Genomic DNA, 22,584 nt, shown 5'->3' with positions numbered 1-22,584 from the left:
CAAGAAAGAAGAGCCCAGTCATGACTGGTTCAATGCACACCTTTCAAGGATGGAACCAATAATCAAAGACAAACGAAAGACCTTCATAGCTTACAAAAAAATGCCCCAATGAATGGACGCTTGCTGCCCTCAGAAGTGCCCAAAGCACCACCGAATGCATTGCTATACAGTGTGCGAAGGAGTACTGGCAGCAACTGTGTGAAGGAATCCAGTGCAGTGCCAAATCTGGAAACATCCAAGACATGTACAGTGGCATCAAGAAGGCCAGAGGCCCTACAGTGAAAGGGGTCACCTCTTGAAATCTCTGATGGGAGAGAAGATCACAGATTGAGAGCAACAGATGTCCAGATGGGTAAAGCACTACTCAGAGCTGTACTCACTGATGCAGCCCTTAGCAGCATACACTGCCCATCGTGGAGGAGCTTGACAAAGTGCCCACCTTAGAGGAGCTCAGCAAAGTCATCGACTCCCTCCCAAATGACAAAGCACCAGGTAGCGACAGCATCCTGCCAGAAGATATAAAACATGGGAAACCAACACTGCATGAGCTACTCTGCCTCTGCCAAGAGGAAGGAGCAGTGCCCCAATACATGCCTGATGCCACCATTGTGCCCCTTTACAAAAGCAAGGGTGACCACAGTGACTATAGCAATTACAGAGAGATCTCGCTCCTGAGCATCGCTGGCAAAGTATACACCTCAATCCTCCTCAACAGGCTGCAGCTGCTGACAGGCCATGTGTACCAGAATCCCAGGGTGGCTTCAGAGCAGGCAGGTTGACAACAGACATGATCTTCTTTCTCCATCAACTCCAGAGAGCAAGGTCAGCCACTCTAAACCTCACCAACGCCTTCGACCTGGTCAGCAGAAAGGGCCTATTTGAACTCCTCAGGAAGATTGGCTGCCCCCAAAACTCCACATGATAATCTCTTTCCATGCCGATATGATGGGAACAGTCCTGTATGATGAATCCTCCTCAGACTCCTTCCCCATTAACAGTGGTGTGAGGCAGGGCTGCATGCTGGCACCAACCCTTTTCAGGATCTTCCTCTGTAGCCACAAACATTTTTCAGGATCTTCTTCTCCCTGCTCCTGTCCTATGCCTTTGATTTGTCCACTGATGGTGCATATCTGCACACCAGGTCCAACAGGAGGCTGTTCAACCTGGCATGACTGTGCTTGAAGACCAAAGTGAGGTCGGTGCTCATATGGGAGATGCTCTTTGCTGATGATGTGGCTCTTGTTTCCCACACCAAGGATGCTCTCCAGAGACTGGGAGACCTTTTCACTGATGCCTGCAAGCAGTTTGAGCTCACCATCAGCCTGAAAAAGACAAACATGAGCATGCAAGATGCCACCACTGCTCCCTCCATCAAAATTGATGGTGTCACCCTGGAAGCAGTCAACAACTTTACTTACCTGGGGTCGACCATCAGCAACACTCTCTCACTCGATGTGGAGCTGGACAGAAGGCTTGGAAAGGCAAACACCATCATGGCTTGACTAATGAAGAGGGTGTGGGAAAACAATGCACTGACAGAGCACACCAAGATCCAAGTCTACCAGGCCTGCATTCTCAGCACCCTCCTATATGGAAGTCAAACCTGTAGTACCTACATGAGGCAAGAGCACCGGCTTAACTCCTTCCATATACGGTGCCTAAAACACATCCTGAAAATCAGCTGGTAAGACTGCGCCCCACATGGCAGCATGCACATATCCCCAGCATGTACTCCCTGCTGAGCAAATGCTGCCTTTGATGACTGGGACACGTCCGACACATGGCGGATGGGAGGCTGCCAAAGGACATCCTATATGGACAGCTGGCCACTGGCACCAGAAGAGTTGACCGCCCCTCACTCCATTTTAAGGATGTGTGCAAGAGGGACATGAAGGTATACAACATTTCACCTGATGGCTGGGAAGTGCAGGAAGAAGACCAAGGCACCTGGAGACTGACAGTCCGCAAGGGCATAGAAGTTGCTGATGTGAGGAGAGGCCAGCTGGCAGCAGAGAAACATGACAGAAAGAAGAGTGTGGCAGCAACCCCAGCAACTCAGACTTCCCAGTACATCAGCACCAAATGCAATAGGGACCGTCACTTGGGCAGAGGCCTGCACAGCCACAGCAGATGATGCCAAAACCCCAGAGACAGATGACACTCCAAGGGCGCTACTTGCATGGTCTCCCAAGACTGAGGACCAGTGATGATGTCCAGATAATGCCAGGAACATAAAGGTGGTTCTGAAGTGTGACACAACCAAGTCAGTTACCTTGGTAAACATCCAGGTGAAAGTTGATGGAAGATGTGGAATTTAAAAAATGGGTGCTGAGCTGCTCTGTTAGGTTGGATGGTTGGTTGGCTTTTAATGGCAGTATTCCCAAAGACATACTGAGGCACCAGACCTGGGCTGGCCTGAGTGTGTAGTAAACGCACAACCTTTGGATTGCAAGGTCAATGCTCTACCAGCTCAGATGTGTGAGACTGATTCCCAGTAGTGTCTTTCGGAGGAGTCTCATTGGTATTATCTAAGTTATGCTTAGCATGTTGAAAAGACACCATGGAGACCAGATCAGTATGGATGCTATAGCTACTTGTTTATGTGTATGCAAGAAAAATCTTCAAAATTTTCAAAATGCACATTCCTGAAATGTCATTGTTGACAGCTGGAACTCTGATATGGAAATCCATGAAGCTGCCATTGTGAGAAGAAAGGCATGTTGATGCTTGCATCTTATACCTGCCTATCAAAGCAGTTTCACATGTCAATGACTACACTGAACTGCAGTAACTATTTGAAAGAAAGCTGGTCTTTTATGCTTAAAATGTGTAGGAAGACAGCAGAGCACTGGGGATTTAGCTAAAAGACTTCTTTTATGGAGGTAAGGAAGACATAATTATCCCAGGACATCATCAGACCAAATAGAGAAAAAAGGGATTGAAATCATTAGTCATCAGTGTCAGAGGTGTGTGGCAAAGGAAAAGCCTACTGCAATGGTAGCAAAGACTGAATGAGGGAAGCAGGTCATCAAGGACAGTAAACTAAACTGGAAGTCTGCCAATATTGTGCAAGGTTAATCATCAGGTGTTGATTCTGGGTGTGCCAATAGACTGAGAGAAATGGGTACCATGTATTTGGTGAAGGGAAATTGTTGTTAACTGATAATGTACACAAGCCATGCATGACTGAGCCAGGAACAATTTGCCAGTGCTGGCCCATGTTGCTTTCACTGGTCCAGTACTTGATTGCATTGGAAGGTTGATCACTGAATTTGATGCTGGTTGTGCTGTAACAAAGAAGGAGCTGTAAGTGGAGTAGCTGGGTGTTAAAGACCTTTAACTTTATAGGTCTATGATTGGGAATGTCAGGAAAGATTGATCACCTTAATCAGAGTTGGCCACACTAAGGGTAAGTCATGATGATGGAGTGGATGAGTTATGATGCTGGCTAATGTCAGGTTCCAAAGTAAAGTACATACCTTCAAGGGTTAGACACCATACCAGTTCTGGGGTGTACATGTTGTGGTATGGGATTTCCAGCACTGGAACACATGGACTCCATAGCATCATTGTACTGGCCTGGGACTATGTGCTGATATGATGAGAAGAGAGTTATGGCAATGTGAATGATGTTGATACTTTAGTAGTGTTGGGAGAGGTGCCTTGAGGAGACAGAGAATGATGGGCCTTCTTTTTCATTAGCCACTTATCAGCCTGGAGTACTTGCAATATTAGGAAGTTCACTACCGTAACAGCATATGTGGCAAGGCTGATAGCATCAACATCCTTGATGGAATGTTTTCATATTTGTTTTCTGGCTCAGAACAGTTGTTTCATCAAAATTATAGTCCATCTGTCCTCAGACAAAAGTGTGCAGATTTCACAAGTATGGTGTGACAGGTACAGATAATGCCGCTGGGGTGATTATCCTTTGCCAGCAAACCCCATACCTAATCCTGCCAGTTGCTACCTGTAATTAGAGTGAATAAATTATTATCTAATTCTGACTGTCATGAACCATAGGCATCCCAGTGGTTAAACTCAAGTTTGGATAACCTTCCTCAAAACACATATAAAATCATCTCAGTTTCAGAAAATAATTAATAATAAAAAAAGTAATTGGATTCTCCCTGAGGGCTACTGTACTCACAAATAAGAGAAAGTAATTTAGCTAGAGCCCTTGAATAATCCTTGACTTAAGCTGGGTTGATCCCAGCCTTCCTATATCCATTATTCTAATATTTTACTGGTCTGGTGTGATCCCAAGGTCTGTACTGGGCTGATCCCAGTATAATCCATTCCCTAGAGCTGGACTGATCCCAGTATAATCCATTCCCTAGAGCTGGGCTGATCCCAGTATAATCCATTCCCTAGAGCTGGACTGATCCCACTATAATCCATTCCCTAGAGCTGGACTGATCCCAGTATAATCCAAACTCTAGAGATGGGCTGATCCAATTATAATCCTACTCTAGAGTTTGGACTAATCCGTTAAAAATCTGTACTCTAGAGCTGGCCTAATCCCATAGCTTAACAGGCAAGGTAGATTCCCAATCATTAAATGCTGAAAACCAAGGTGAGAATGTTGTAGTTTCCCAGCTTGGTAGGTGAAAGAGTTTCCAAATTGGGGTGGGTGTGAAGGTAAAATAGAGATTGAAAAGAAATTGATATTTTTAAACAATAGCAAGTGAGAACACACCAAGTTTTGTTTAATATACTGCACTTATACAGACTGACTTTTCACTTACTTCATATGCAAAATAAACATAACTTACAAGTGGCCTACAAGTCCCCTACAATTCAAGCATATTACCCTTATAAGTAAGAATAAGTTATTTTTGTAGTGGGGATGCCATTACTAATAGCAGAAAAAGCTTCAAACAGCCTCTCAGAAACTGAAAAAGAGTTTGACCATATTGGACAAAACCAACCTGGCAAGAAGAATTTAAAGTCTGCAAAAATGATGCTGATCTGCCATCAAGTTTGGCCCCATTACTAAAAACAAAGAACAAAACTTACAATTACTTCTTCTAAGAAAAATTGATCAGCTGTGGCCAGTTGAGCTAAAAGTATAAAAGCTTTTCAATATCCTAACCAAGATTTCTCGGCCCACTGCCAAAGCATTTTAGCTTTGAGGCTGATGTCAGCATCCTAACCCAGATTTATTGGCCCACTGCCAACATCCTACCCCAGATCTCTAGGCAACACTGCCATAGCATTTGGCCTTGAGGTTGATGTCAGCATCCTAACCCAGATCTCTAGGCAACACTGCCACAGCATTTGGCTTTGAGAATGAATCGTCAGCATCCTAACTCAGATTTCTTGGCCCACTTCCATAGCATTAGGCTTTGAGGTTCATGTCAGCATCCTAACCAAGATTTCTTGGCCCACTGACACAGCATTTGGTTTTGAGACTGATATCAGCCAGATGGGTGATCTCAGGCCAATAGGAGCTATTTTTTAAAATACTTTATTTACCTATTTGTAATGCCTTCCTTTGTGCAAACAGCAGTGATTATGATTTTCTAGCACATTATGTAATGACAGATCTTTGTTGAAGTTGAATATGTATTATTCACATTTATAAATATGGTAAACAATGTTGTACAATACTGCTAGGCCATAGAGCACTTTTAAAAGAAAACTCAAACTCTATGACAAAAAAACCCAGTTTAACAATTCAAGAAGTTTTATAGTTCTAACATTTCTAGAAAAGTTACCCATTGTTGAGCTTTTGGGGGAACACAAATTAAGGTTGAGATTTGTATTAAAAAATTTAGAACATGGGTTTAGGCATTCATTCAAAATTCTGTGTGATTCTTTGATATCTTTACCAAATATTAGTCTGGTAAAAGTCTTCATTGCTTTGTACTTACAATAGACAGCACTTTGGTAGAACTTTATCAGAGTGATACTACAATGAACACCATTCCATATATTAAACATTTTTTTAAAGACATATTTCTGGAAACCATTTAGTCTTAAATTAAATTTAAATTGCAGGTTGCACATTTCTCTCAGGCATCGAAACTATCAACAAATAATAAAAACATGGATTAATTCTGTCAACCAATAGGACTGTTTAGGAGTTTGCTGCATCCATCATTAGTTATTTTCATGAAAAATACACATCATCAGATGATGTATTCATTACAGTTTGAATGTAGCTTCCAGTAATAGGTTGTCAATGAAACCTATTGTTATTATAGTCAAGTCATTGATTACATATGTGTATCAACAACTGTTTCAGACAAGTTAAACCTCATTACAATAGACGAACGGTTGCATGGTAAGTGTAGGTGATTGGGCTTTTTTTTAACCTAATAGCTTCCAAGGTGCTCATTTTGGTACTTGTTCATAACCTATTATTTGAGTTCAAGAGCTATATAGTTTAGTAACTAATCTAAATACACTTAAAACTATGATATATAGTAATTATTTGCTTGTAAGTTGAGTGCAACTGCAAGCTGCACAGACCCAGATCTGCCATCACATAAGGAACTGGCACAGTTGGGTCTGTGCAGCTTGTTATGAGTAATCAATAGAGCAAACAACATAGACCCTGGTATGCAGGCACATTATGCTATGACAGATCAGGATCTTTATTGTTTGCAATTTGACTCAACTTGTAAGTGAGTACAGATGGTAAAGTTTCTAGTGATGTTTTTAGTTACTACCTGCATGCATATGTGTCTGTGTGCTGGAAAGAGAACTGGGGATCTTATCTGATATTAATATAAATAAATTTATTTACAACTAATGTTACACTAAATAACCAGAGACACCAAAATAACCAGCAACTAGTCACAGAAAAAACAGAAACTAGACAATAGTGCAGCTGGTCACTGCATATCAAAGTAAGAGACACATCAACTATCAGTTGCTTTGGATTCAGAATTTCTCCTCTTTTGGATAAACTAGGCTACGCCTGCCATGTAAATTGTTTTTTTATTACCGGTAGCTCTAATGGTGTTAGAGCATCAGAGATTATGGGATGGGTCTGTCATCCATTGGTCCATTAGCACAATGTTTGTTATGGTTATTTCTCCTAAACTGCTTGGAGGATTGCCTTGAAACTGTATGTAGGTCACATGGTCTAATTTGTCCTAAATTAAAATGGTGTGGATCTTATCTCAGCTGTACAGCAGCCATCTTGAAAATCTTGTTATTGCTACACCTCCTGGTGGAAAGTCAAATTTTGACAATATCTTATCTCTACTCCTCTCCGAAAGGATGGCTATATCAACATGTAGTTTTCACCAATAGACTTTTTAAGATACCTAGTTGATCCTAAATGAAAATGGTGCCCATCATACATCATATATAACTGCTATGATGACATCTTGCTGTCACTACTCTTTCGGAATTTATGATCATAATTACAGGTTTTTCACCAAAAGACTTCTAACTAATAATGTCTGCATTGTCTTAAGTGAAAAAGATACCAGGCTGAAAACCAATAAGTCCATCACAGTAGCTAATTTGAAACTCTTGTTATTGCTGGAGAATATCAGAGATGGTTTCAACACTTGACAGTTTAATTAAGAAATGGCCTTATCTTGAATTGCCAGAAATTCTTTTCTCCCAGTAGAGTAACTCTTGTTTCTTGGTAGGAAGGGGATTATAATGAGGAAAAAATATGTTTGAACATTTTTTGTTAAAGTAAAGTGTATCAGTGAAGAATCATGGATAAGTACCAGTGCTCTTTGGGTGCTTTAATGCTTTGACTGTGAGTGTTTATCAGTTTTAGTCTAAACTGAAAGATAGGGATATTAAAAATCATGAAATTTTGGCTGTGAGTGTTTATCAGTTTTAGTCTAAACTGAAAGACAGGCATAATAAAAATCATGAAATTTTGACTTGAAATAGATTATTTAAAAAAATTGGCAAGACATAGATTAACAGGTGTGAAGCGTTGTTAATGCAAGGTTCAGGACTCCAATATTTGAGAGCTAGGTTACAATATATTATGGGATTCAATTTTACTTGTCTAGTAACAGTTTTCATGGATTTCCCCATTGCTTTAAACAATGAATTTAAAGACCTCCAAAAATGATATTATGTATACTGTCAAGATTTTGCATATTCTGTCAAGAGCTTATGTATACTGTAAAGATCTCATGTATAATGTCAAGCTCTTTACGTATACTGTCAAGATCTCATGTATAATGTCAAGCTCTTATGTATACTGTCAAGATCTCATGTATAATGTCAAGATCTTATGTATACTGTCAAGATCTCATGTATAATGTCAAGATCTCATGTATACTGTCAAGATTTTCATAAAGTATACTGTGAAAGTCCTAATTATACAGTAAAGATTCTCTTACATGTGCAGTGAAGATCTTAAGTATGCTGTAAAAATCCTGAGTGTGCTGATCTAAAGTATGCTGTACAAAATTTTAAGGCAAATCTACAAACTGAAGAACTGAAACAGTTGTCTGCACTTTTTGTTATACAGTAGACTTCGATAGTCAGAAAAATAAATGAATTGACAGGTATGGGAAAAAGTGCAAACAACATTTTAAGTCATCTTTACCCCTTTTATTGGTCATCTTGAGTCTTTTTTTGCCCTTTTCATCCTTCAGAGTTCAAAATTGTGATAGATTGTCATTAGAGTTGGAGTGAACATTTAACACTTTTATCAGTTTTCCAATAATGCAAAGACAGGCATTTGTTATGACTGGTTTATAGTTTAAATTCTGCAGGTACTATACTGCAGCTGATTCAGATAATTGTTGGTTGCAAAGACCAAGAGATAATCACTTGATACACCTATTTGAAGTATGTCATTTTGGGGTTGTATTGTTTTTGATGCCTTTCTGCTTCCTGTAGGTCTACATTAAGGGTCGTGTTCATAAGGTTTGAGGCTAGATCTGAAGTTGATATCACTAATACATTGTTCACATTTTTATTTCTTTGGACCATCTGAAGTTGATATCACTAATACATTGTTCACATTTTTATTTCTTTGGACCATCTGAAGTTGATATCACTAATACATTGTTCACATTTTTATTTCTTTAGAGTCAATCTAGCTAAAATTTCACCAACAGAAATTAATTCTTGACTTCAATTTAAAAGCCAGAATACAGTGATCAGGATTGAATTTTACAAGCACAAGTTAGCCAGAGTTTAAACATAACTCAAGAGTCTAGCAGTCTAATTGGCTAAATTTCAGTCTAACTTAAAATTAACCAATCAAATATAATATATTTTTAGACTTTTAGACTTATGTTGGCAAAATTGGCACCTGATTGGCTGGAATTTAAGTCTGACCATTTCTGTACCTATCAAATGTCTCAATGTCTGGACTTAATTTAAGACTCATGTTGATGAAACTGGGACTAGGTTTTGTCTTTAAGATATTTGTTTGTACCGGTATGTTGTATTTAAAGCCATATACCTATTGTTTTTAATAAGATACAAATAAAAATGAAAATTTTGATTGTTGCCAAAAAATGTTACCTCATTCCTGCACAATACAAGTTTTAAGTAATATTGAAAACCAATATGTTTGTTTTTGTGGTGGGGTGGGGTGAGATTGTAATTTATTGTTTTACTATAAGCTAAAAAAATGAGACTTGATCAAAAGATATTTATACAAACCTTCATCACTTAGATTCAGCTAATTGTATTTATCAGTTGTCTGTTGATTAGATCTAGTATAAGAAAATGTTGGTTTCTTCTTTCTTTGATCTTTTCTGTTTGTGATTATTATTTTATATTAAACTTACAGAGCAAAAAAGTCATGTGTAGTGCTTTAAAGCAGTATCATGAGGTGTCATTATATTTTACATGTATTATTAATCAGGAGATGATATACTACGAACACCATGTGTATCCCGATTCTACATTAGAAACAAAAGATTATATACTCTGAATACTGCATGTATCCAGATTCTACATTCTACATGTATTATGTAATTCAGATGATCGTATACCAGAACACCATGTGTATCCTGATTCTACATTCTACATGTATTATGTAATTCAGATGATCGTATACCAGAACACCATGTGTATCCAGATTCTACATTCTACATGTATTATGTAATTCAGAAGATCATATACCAGAACACCATGTGTATCCAGATTCTACAGTCTACATGTATTATGTAATTCAGATGATCATATACCAGAATACCATGTGTATCCCGATTCTACATTCTACATGTATTATGTAATTCAGAAGACCGTATACCAGAACACCATGTGTATCCAGATTCTACATTCTATATGTATTATGTAATTCAGAAGATCATATACCAGAACACCATGTGTATCCAGATTCTACAGTCTACATGTATTATGTAATTCAAAAGATCGTATACCAGAACACCATGTGTATCCCGATTCTACATTCTACATGCATTATGTAATTCAGAAGATCGTATACCAGAACACCATGTGTATACAGATTCTACATTCTACATATATTATGTAATTCAGAAGATCGTATACCAGAACACCATGTGTATCCCAATTCTACATTCTACATGTATTATGTAATTCAGAAGATCGTATACCAGAACACCATGTGTATCCCGATTCTACATTAGAAACAAAAGATCACTATCATGATTAATCATAACCTGACTTCATTTTGAAATAGAGAAAAAAAAATGTCCAGATCTTTAAAATTAGTCTGACAGCTCATCTGAGACAAACAAATGGGACAAACTTTCACCCCAAATAAAATATTTAATTTACTACAGTACGTAGCTTAGAAATTTCCAAAATAAATAGTAATGGAAACACTCTCAGACTTTAATCATCGTGGCTATAAACTATGTATTGCTAGCATCTTACTTATATATAGTCTTTCCTCGCTTTTAAGTCAAGTCAAACTACAAACAAGAAAAATCTCGATCTGCCATAGCATAATGCCCCTGCAGATCAGGATCTGTGTTGTTTGTTCTAATGATTGTTGCTAACAAACTGCACAGACCCAGATTGGCTGGCACATTATGCTATGGCAGATTGAGGTATTTCTTTTTTGAAGTTGGACTCACAAGCAAGTATTGATGGTAATTCAAAATTTCAACATTCTCTCAGTGTTTTCTTATGGTCATTATGGTAATGATGAAGTGGACCTTGTGCTATGTTGATGTGGGCATGTGCATATATAACTGTTGCATTAGGATTCTAATTTGCGATCAAGAGGTTATCACAGGGACATGACAGAAAGCACAAGTTGACAAGAATAAATCAAAGTTAAAGTTTCATATCAGAAAAATGAGTGTGATTACCTTCAAGTAATTAACTGAACCTCTGTAGAGATTAGCAAAACCTTCTTTCAGAATAATGAAATTAAAAGCAATCATAAAACCTGCAGTAATATTGCTACAGCAGTCAACATTTTTCATTAAATAGTGGAAGGGCAATGTGATGAAAACACATGACTAAAGGGCTGTCCTCAGGCTGATTGGACTGATTTGGCCCAATCGGGCCCAGCACTCAAAAGGGCTCCATGCGTTAGTAATCTAAATAAATATATCTATAGAGGACAAGTAATTTTAAAGCAATGGAGGAAAATTTTAAGTTCAGTATCATTTGAAAATTGTTTAAACATTTATTTACAAATACTGTACCCACAGGGGGCCCACCAAATTGATCCATATCAGGCCCTGCATTTGCTAAGGCCGTTACTGTCCACTATGTATTCATCCACCTTTTTTTGTATGTTTTTCATAGACTCAGTTACTTTATTTTAATTTTTACACTCTGCACGTTTTATTCAACTTTTGCCTGTAAATTGTATATAAGTCCCCAAGAGGTGATTAGTTCTTATAATTTAGATGGTTTATCATATTTAAATATTTTATCATTATTATTATTATTATTATTTTAGATGAAATAACAAAACATTTCACCTGCTTTTCAATTTTTTTCAGATCTGTCAATTCCATGAACTATCGGTCACTAACTTCCATCACAATCTAGATAAATGTGACAAAGCAATGGAGAGCAATGACTAGATACATCTACATCTCATCTATCACACAGTTCTTCAGGGAAAGTTATCATATTGTTTTAGAAAAACAATACTGCTGGCATAAGCTTTGACCAAACAATATTGAAGATTGTGGGAAGGTTTTTAAAGTATTAATTTTGTACAAGTATTTCAAGCATTTACTTATACAAAGCTTAAGTTTTACTTCATGATAATCATACATATATCTGGATACTGATACAAATTGTTGGTTATGACACTCATATTCTTTCTTAATAATGAGACATCATCCAAGATTTTAAAAAAAGTATTGTCCGTATGAAGAACAAATAGCTTTAACTAATTGCATTTTGCAACCATAGTGAAGAAAATGTACATTTAATGATTTGTACGTATATTTTAAAAATATATTTCATGATGAGATTGCAGTGTAAGAGAATATTGATATATTATTGTAAAAACTTGGAGACTGTAAACAAATACATAATCATAAAACAAAAGAAATATAGTACCACACTTGTTGACCTCTGTGCACCTTTGCATGCAGATTGCATGTATTAAGGAACAATTGAAAATCTGTTGAGTACCTATTTACTGATGTATTACAGCACAGAACTTCAAACAACACCCAGACCTGTTGTTGTGACATAATACACCAGTGTGTATACACTTTATACTACTTATATTTACAAGTGTATTAGGTCACTGTAGCAGATCTAGGTGTATCCTGCTTGCTTTTATGTGTGTACTGTTGTCATTGCAGTAGATCTAGGTCTACCCTGCTTGCTTTTGTGTGTGTATTATACACATGTAAATATGGTATAATTGTGTGCAACAAATATATTATACTAGTGTCCAAAACTATGGTATAAATCATGTTCAATAATATGGTACACTAGTGCCCAAAAATATGGTATATGAAGTGTCTATAAATATGAAACACATAGCAAGAGTTGTACCACTATGCTTGTGTTTTGCCTCTTTCTTTTCAGATAAATAGTCTTGAAGAGGGTGTACAATGGTAAATTATTGGGATTACATTTGCTTGTATAATTATTCAATTTGAAATTGTTCAAATGGTGGTAACTATTAGATTCATGTACCTTGTTTGAACCCTTCCCTCTAACTTTTGTTCTGCATACCTCTTAGGGTGTTCATTAATTTACACACCTCTTTAGAATTATCACACTAAACAAAATTCCACAGAAAACACGCTGACTTTGCAAAAAGAATTATTTCTTAAAAACTCTTTTGTCTGTTCAAATTACAAAATTGTATTTTCAAATGAGAAAACATTAATTGTATAAATTAATATATCTTGGTTATCAAGGAAAGTAGATTATTCAATTTACAGCTATTTATTTCAACAATTTAAAAAAAAATTCTTTTAGGTTCAGTAGAGATCTGTGGTTTGTGCAGCATCAGTGTTCTGTATGCTACAAATAAAAGTATTGCTGTTTAGTTCTTTAGTGAGGCATGTGTTTTGGAGGAACAAGTCTGTTTGGGGCCAAGACTATTTAAATCTTTCATAAAGCATGTGCTTCAAATGGACACATCTGTTTTGGGGTCAAGGCTGTTTTTTTTAAGGTTTTTCAGATTTATGTGATGTTCTAAAATTTAGCTTTTGTACTTTCAAAGTAAATTATGTATGACCAAATTTGCTCATCTGAAGCTTAGGGCTGTGATACCAGTACTTTGAAAAGACAATCTGATGAAGTTTATAAAACAATGAAAATGAAATACATATAAAAGACTGCTCATTACTTACATAGAAGTAAACAACTTTTTATATATAAATGTGTCCTTTTCTTTCTCAGTTGAAAAAATGTAAATTTGCTTGGTGATAAAAAATAAATTAAAACTGAAAGGCATCTGTTATACTTATAATCATCAATGAGAATTATTTCTCATTAATCTATTGATTAAATGATATATTTAAAATACACTGTTTTTTAATAGTTATGTCTTTTTTCTCCTTTAATCAATTGTAGGTTGCACTTAATAATAAGTGACACAAACTACCACTATGTTGCATTTTACATCATATTTTGACTGTTTAATATTGGTTTATATTTATGTCTTGCGTGTGCTTTAATACAGCAATATTTTATCATATCTTGTCTTAGTTGCCCAGAGGATAGAATGTCAATCAAGTCAACACTGAAGCTAATATTTGTAAAGTTTGCAAGAATTCTGTAAGTGTTTAACAACAAATGTATGGATTTGATCACACTACATAGATAAGTAAAATGAATTAAAGAAACTAGTGTTTGACTCATACTATGTTAGTACAGATACTCGGGCAAATGACCTCTTTCATACTCTTGATACAAACTGCCAAGAACAAGTTTTAACTGTTTAATTTCTTTCAGTGTATAAAAAAATTAAATCTTCACCTTTTCTTATCATCATACTGTGTGTTGCAATTGATGTAAATAATATACACTCTAAACTCTGATTATTTGTTTGTAAAATATTGTCTATATAGAAAAAGTTTATGCAAAAATATTTGAATAAAAATGTCCCATTGAAGAAAATGTATCCTACTTTGAACCAAATGTCATGTTTTCATTGTAAATTTACATTGAAATCCTAAGCTAATTGAAGTGGACTCTTGCTTTTAATGTTAGTGTTCAAAACCCATCATAATTAGCAATGTCAGTACACTGCTATTTCAGGGATATCTCAGTTTCTGTGTAATTGATGATTATTACAACCCACAAGTTATAAAGGCTTACATAACACCAACTCAATCCTTCTGGCTTACCATATATACTCACTTATAAGTCCAGTCCAACTACATACAACATAGACCTCAATCTGCCATTACATCAAGTGCCAGCAGATCAGGGTCTTTATTGTTTGTTTACTGATTACTCCTAACAAACAGCACAGACTCAGATCAGCCAGTATATTATGTAGTATCAGTTCTGAGACTGTAGTTTGCAAAGTTTATTGAGAGTTATTCTTCATAAAATGCGAATTCTCTATTTATTCATTAAGTACCAATTTTTAAGGATGCTGTGCTTGCTGCAATCCACGAATTTCAAATCTCAGTGAACAATTACATCTATGGTTAAACAATACAATCTCTTCCACAAATCAAAAATCTGTTTATACCTGCTTGTATTCTTATAATGTTGACAAGCACAAAGAATTCAAAACCTGATTCTCAACATTTTATTTATCAGTCTAGTTTTTGTAAAAATGCAACCTGATACAAAGTTCAGCCAAGATCCATTTTCCATTTGTACCGGATATTGTATTCACAAACACTGTGAAATACAAATACCTCAAAAGTAATGTTTGACATTAATAAAAAAATATGGAGCATTTGTTTTCAAACCTGTTCATAACACTACAGTTATATCAATATACAATATACCAAGACACTAAGTTTGAAAAAAAAATTCCTTCCTATTTGTCAAATCAGTGGTGTTCTTAAGCTTTTATAGATTTAATAAAAGGTCCACTTGAAAAGCACTGGTCTAAAAGGAAAATATTGCTATACTTAATGGGAGGTGAATATCATTTGTAGCTTTGACACCTGGTTGCTATGGAAGTAAAATAATTCCAGGTAATCCATCCTGAACACAATTAGGGAACAGCATATCTGAGGAGACAAGTGGGATCAAAAAAATACTATGACAATCAAGGACTATAACTCATGATAAATACAGAATGTGCAAACTCTTCAACTTATCCACTCTTTCACAGCAAATCTGGTTAATATTTTATAACAACTATGGAAGCTAGTGTTGATAATGCAGATGGATGGAAGCATGGATTGACAGATGGAGACCATTTCTATGTCCACTCAACTTAGCAACAGTGGATAATTGGAGTGGTTATGGAGAAAGAAACATGATAATATTAGAAACAGACACAAAAAGAGATCATAAAATATATAACAAGGAAATGGTGAGAAAAGAACAAGAATAATAAGAGTGAACCCAATGTTGGAACCTGATGACTAACCTGCATCCATTTGGTTGGCAGCATAACTCTTGTGTGTGTGTGTGTGTGTGAGAGAGAGAGAGAGAGAGAGAGAGAGATTTTGATTTTTAACATAGCTTTAACAACATTTCAGTCATATCACTATGATGTCTGCAGTGTGGCAGTTTATAGTGATGTCTAGCCCGGGGGCATCATTCCAGAGACATGTAGCATGATGTCCCACCCAGTCACATTATCCTGACACCAGGCTGACCAGTCCTAACACTAACCTTTCTGCATTTACATCTTCCCTAATGTATACAACAAGACCTCCCCCTGCTGTCAGATGATATAAAGAAGTCTTCTATTCTCTCAATATGTTTATTTTGCAGTGACCCATCACAGCGTTCTAGAAAATATGGTTTCAATCCACAAAATCCAGCAAATGTTATTGAGCAGAACCATATTCACAATGTACTGACATGCTGGAAAAACATGGATAAAGCTGCAAGGCCATTCCATACTAATGATTGTAGTAATAACATGCTTACACATGTCAGCATATATTTTTAAAAATGAATTCTCATTAAATTATTGGTCTTGCCTTAGGATTTGTAATTTCCAAATTACAATGGAATTTTCCTTCATACTAAAGCAGACAATAAATTCAGTTTATGATTTTACGACACTATAAAGGACATTTACTGAAATATCAATGATTGATAGATGGATGCCACATGTTGCTCAGTCTTTTCAGCCTCAGTGCCTTAATACATCAAGAAGAAAAAAAAATCACTTTCCTAGTTTTTATGAAAGCTGAACAAAAATCAATAAAGCCTTTCATAAGATGGGTCAAATACTTTAAGCCGAGTTAAAAATGACAACTCCCATTTAGACCAAGATGTTAATCCCTACTGGATGACGAGTATGTAATTGGTACATCCAATAAAGTTCTGTATCTTTCCTAAAGATTGTGCAACTAGAGAGCTCTGAATCAGATTTAATAATTTGTATTATCTGGTATTTAATACAATCTATGTTGTGGTCAGATTTATTAAAATGCTGAGACAACAGAGAATCTTTATGTTTATGTATATCCCTCAAGTGCTCTCTTATTTTCACTTGGAATTCCCTTTTTGTTTCACCTACATATTGTTTACCACAGGTGAGTAAATAGATGACATTACTAATGGTACAGTGTACTCAAGTCTTGATTTATATCTGAGGTTAGTAGATGAACTTTTAAAGAGTTTAGATTTATCCATTTCACTAGAAAATGCAATTAATGGTCTCACAATCTAATACTTTGTTTTTCCAATAAGGCCATTTTTGAGGAAATAATTATCTTTATCATATGTGAAGATAGCTGGTACTGCATTGCAAGGCACTGAAATTTTTTGTATTGGTTTTTAGTAATTCTGAATGATATAACTGGCTTGCTTTTTGAAAAGCCTCTGTTAGAATTGTAGTTGGATCAAATTCATAAAATTTAATTAAATTGGAGGTATGTTTTTCAAAGTCCTGTTGTTTAGTACATATTTGTCTGATTTTTAATAATTGACTAAACAGACACGATTTTTTACAGTGGTATGGATGGTAGGAATCGTAATGTAGATAACAATGTTTATCTGTCGGTTTACAGTATAAATCAAATACTACTGTGTTATTTTCACAAAGAACTTTAGTATCTAGGAACGTGATTTTGTCCTTCGAATATTCCATTGTAAACTTAATAGTTTTATGGTAACTGTTACAGTATGACTGGAATTTATTTAATTTCATTTCAGAGCCGATCCATACCATAAATATATCACCAATAAACCTTAGATAGATGTACGATTTATTGGGTGCTGATTTTAGCATTTCCATTTAAGCTCACCCATAAAAATATTGGTGTATGATGCAGCCATTTTTGTTCCCATTGCGGTTCCACCAATCTGAAGATAATGGGTGTCATTGAAAGTCAAGTTGTTGCAATGCAATACCAATTTTAATAAAGCCATGATGCTATGAACAGAGAGACAAGAGGGACAGGAGGTGACTAGGATGCCCCAGCTGATTGAAGGGTTTGCCTCCATATCCAAACAGTCATCTTCTTCGAATTCTTTAAGTTATTACTCTCTGAAAATTGAAGAACTGGGGGGAAAAAATCACTTAGTGATAAAAGCTCAAAAATTTTCAGGTGGAACTTAAAGTTTATTTCTTGTATGCATTTGGATGTTAGCACCTAGCTCTAAAGGTTTCAAGTACAATGGAAGTGAAATTCTCAGGTCTTCAGTTTTGACAAATGAAGAAAATGAAAAAAAAAAATGATATCACAAGATGGCAAACATACAGGTTTACAGCAAATTAAAATTAATAGAACCTAATGTCATTAACAGGCAACTGATAACAGTTACATATGAAATATAAATGTAAAAAATTGATAAAAATGACCCATTGAATCTGCAAGTAAAAGAAGATGAAATTTTAACAGATGATTACCTGTAGTTAGTACTTAGGAAAAGAAAGAATCTAGAAGTTATGCTGTTGGAAAAGATAATTAAAAAATGACTGAGAACGTAAAGAAAGTTATCAGCAAAGAAAAAGATGCAACCAAATATGTTAAATTGCAAGAACAGTTGTAAATGTATGTGTATTGACAGTACAAGAGCGCAAGAAGTTGCATATTTAACAAATTAAGAGAATAACTTCAGAGAAAATATTCAATATATTAAAAGTTTAACAGAAAGTGCCAAAAAAATGAAATGTGTTTGAAGAGAAAGGCATAATGATTGCTACATCAATAGGTATGATAGCAACAGGTGTTCAAAGAGAAAGGCATAATGATTGCTACATCTATAGGTATGACAGCAACAGGTGTTTAAAGAGAAAGGTATAATTATTGCTATATCTATAGGTATGACAGCAACAAGTGTTTAAAGACATAATGATGGCTACATGAAAAGGTATGACAGCACAGGTGTTTAAAGAGAAAGACATAATGATTGCTACATTAATATGTATGACAGTTCAGAAAGAAAGGCATAGCGATTGCTACATCAATAGGTATGACAGCACAGGTGTTCAAAGAGAAAGCATAAAGATTGCTACATCAATAGGCATGACAGCATTAGGTGATCAAAGATAAAGGCATAATGATTGCTACATCAATAGATATGACAGCAACAGGTGATTAAAGAGAAAGGCATAATGACTGCAACATCAATAGGTACGATAGCACAGATGTTTAAAGAGAGGGGCATAATGATTGCTACATCAATAGGTATGACAGCACCAGGTGTTCAAAGAGAAAGGCATACTGATTGCTACATCAATAGGTATGACAGCAACAGGTGTTTAAAGAGAAAGGCATAAATATTGCTACATCTATAGGTATGACAGCAACAGGTGTTTAAAGAGAAAGGCAAAATGATTGCTAAATCAATAGGTATGAGAGCAACAGGTGTTCAAAGAGTAAGGCATATTGATTGTAACATCAATAGGCATGACAGAGTTCAAAGAAAAGGGCATAATGCTTACTACATCAATAGGTATGACAGCAACAGGTGTTCAAAGAGAAAGGCATAAATGATTGCTACATCAGTAGGTGTAACAGCAACAGGTGTTTAAAGAGCAAGGCATAATTATTGCTACATCTATAGGTATGACTGCAACAGGTGTTTAAAGAGAAAGGCATAGAGACTGCTACATTAATAGGCATGACAGCACAGGTGTTTAAAGACAAAGGCATAATGATTGCTACATCAATAGGTATGACAGCAATAGGTGATTAAAGAGAAAGGCATAATGATTGGAACATCAATAGGTATGACATCACAGTTGTTTAAAGAGAAATGAATAATGATTGTTACATCAATTGGTATGACAGCAACAGGTGTTCAAAGAAAAAGCATAACAATTGCTATATCAATAGGTATGACAGCAACAGGTGTTTAAAGGGAATGGCATAATGACTGCTACAGCAATAGGTATGATGGAGTTCAAAGAGAAAGGTATAATGATTGCTACATCAATAAGCATGGCAGCAACAGGTGGTTAAAGAGAAAGGCATAATGACTGCAACATCAATAGATATGACAGCACAGGTGTTTAAAGAAAAATAAATAATAGCTGCTAAATCTATGTTTATGACAGCAATAGGTGTTTAAAAACAAATGCATAATGATTGCAATATCAATAGATATAACAGCAACAGGTGGTTAAAAAAAGGCACGATGATTGCAATATCAATAGGTATGACAGCACAGGTGTTTGAAGAGTTTAAAGAGAAAGGCATAATGATTGCTACATCAACAGGTATAAGAGCAACAGGTGTTCAAAGGGTTAGGCATAATGACTGTAACATCAATAGGTATGACTAAGAGAAGGGCATGATGTTTACTACATCAATAGGTATGACAGCAATAGGTGTTTAAAGAGAAAGGCATAGTGATTGCTACATCAATAGGTATAGCATCAACATCTCTTGCTTTGACCATTGCAAACTTTGTCAATATAATGTTGTTGCTCCTACTGCTGCTGCTTCCCCATCTACTCCAAGCAGATCATTTAATGACAAAGTCAAACAGATTTAAAATACTGCAAACTTATTTGAATCACTTACCCCAAAAGGCATTAACCGAATTAGCAGGAATCATAAGTATGTGTGTGTGTGTGTGTGTGTGTGATTTGGATTTGTAACATAGCTTTAACAATTTTTCAGTCATATTGCTATGATGTCTGCAGTGTGACAGTTTATAATGATGTCTAGCACTGGGGCATCATGCCGCAGACATGTAGCATGATGTCCCACCCAGTCACATTATCCTGACACCAGACCAACCAGTCCTAACACTAACCTCTTAATGCTGAGCGCCAAGCAAGGCAGCTGTTAGTACCATTTTTGTAAGTCTTTGGTATGACTTGGCCGAGGATCTAACCCACGACCTTCCACTTTTGAGGCAGACGCTCTAACCACTAGGCCATCAGAGCAGTCATAAGAAGTATATTAAGTTGGTTACTTAACCCTGGTAGTGTGGAAGCCATATATTTATGGATGACATCACCTGACTGTGTATGCGGGAACCATATATTTATGGTCAAATGTCACCTAGGTCTGTGTGCGGATACCATATTTTTATGACACAGGACAGTGACGTCTATAGATGTCCAATCCAGGCCAGTCATTAATCGTATGCAAATAATAACAGGGAGATAGCATATGTAATTGTCTCAAAGATCACGGCTCTGCATCACTGTAAAAGAACAACAGTGAAACAGATACTCAAACTGACTTATTTGCCCAGGAGAGTCTGCTGTCAACAGTGGACGTTGATGTAAACAATATGGTGACTGTTAAGTAGTTGCAGTCTCGCAGCTGTCCCATTCTCAGTTGGTGCTGATTACTGTACATATGTATGGGATAATACAAATTAGAATAAAGTTTGTTAGGGCTTTGTGTGGAGGAATAAATAGCAATATGCCGAGTTTTCCAAATTTGAGAATTTTCTGCAGGAATATACGTGTTGATATGAAAGTGCTCCGACGCTATCACATGTTGATATATAAGTGCTTTAACATGGCCATCCCATTCAGTAACAACTTAAAGTTACACTAAATCGAGCTTAAACTATATAGTAGCTAAGTTTATCAATGAGTCTGTCATGTACAGAGCCTTTTCTTGAATTATGTGATACATTGTATCACTGAGCTAGTTTCTGAGGTAGGCCAATGAACATACAAAAAAAAACTTGATCTCTTTTTTTTCTCCCTCGAATGTTTGACAACGTAGAAGTTAAGATTGTTGCTGAGAAATGTAATTTCAAATATTTTTGGCAAGCTGCATTTATTAATTATCATTGAAAACCTCACAACTCTTGCTCCATAATTTATAATCAATGAGAAATATATTTATGTTAATTTTCAGTAATAATGACTTTCAGGCCTCTCAAATGTACAGCTCCACTCTGAAGAATACCTGATAACCAATATCACTATCATACATGTGTACTGGACACAATAGCCAGAGTTTCCTCTGACCCTTGCCACCCCATTTTTGACATTTGGACATTTATGTTGGGGTGCAGAGTCAGACAGCATTCCCTATTGAAAAGTTGGAATTTGCCGACACCATTTGGTGTCGGCATGGGATAGCCGCTTTCTAGCCAGACCAGTACACTTGAACAACCTTTCATCGAGATATACCTGCATGAAATCGATAGGAATATGATTTATTTTCTCAAAAATCGTGAGCATAGCATTTGTCATGTCTTTAATCCACTGAAAGACGAGACTAAAGTATGTTATTGCTGAAATTTGACCTGGATCTGGCCATTTGCATTACAAGTCACATGACTATATAAATCTTGGAAACCTACATGTCAATGATATCAGAGGTCATATAGTCACGTGATATCGACAATAAACAAATTTCCCAAGTTGTTGTACATAGAATTAAGTCACTTAATGTTTGTAAATAAATATAATGCACACTTAATTCTCAACATATTTATTCTGAAAACAACGAACAGAAACCTGTTAAAACAATTCAACATACACAGAGAGGGCAGTTAGAAACAAATCAGCACTGGCTTCAAGGTCATCCCAAAACAACACAGCACTACCAGGGTTAAGATAGTAGCTCTGGTTGTCTGTTTCTATCTGAACAAGTCATTTTACCTGTTTGAGAATGAGTTATTCTGTTATTTGCA

At 36.1% G+C, this 22,584-nt stretch overlaps 1 protein-coding gene across 3 annotated transcripts in view; it reads left to right on the top strand.

Moving 5' to 3' along the window:
• LOC149803575 (cilia-and flagella-associated protein 96-like) overlaps positions 1-14,493 on the top strand; it is a 49,623-nt gene extending 35,130 nt beyond the window's left edge. For all 3 annotated transcript variants that reach the window (XM_089953320.1, XM_089953319.1, XM_089953318.1), the window contains exon 7: positions 11,898-14,493. In XM_089953320.1, coding sequence (XP_089809446.1) covers positions 11,898-11,946 — 49 coding nt within the window. In that variant the 3' untranslated portion in view covers positions 11,947-14,493. The remainder of the gene's footprint in view (positions 1-11,897) is intronic.
• The last annotated feature ends 8,091 nt before the right edge of the window (positions 14,494-22,584 follow it).

This window comes from Sinohyriopsis cumingii, chromosome 3, assembly GCF_028554795.1.
Source record: "Sinohyriopsis cumingii isolate HCF-2022 chromosome 3, ASM2855479v2, whole genome shotgun sequence".
NCBI classification, from domain to species: domain Eukaryota; kingdom Metazoa; phylum Mollusca; class Bivalvia; order Unionida; family Unionidae; genus Sinohyriopsis; species Sinohyriopsis cumingii.
This window is presented reverse-complemented; position numbering and strand designations above follow the sequence as displayed.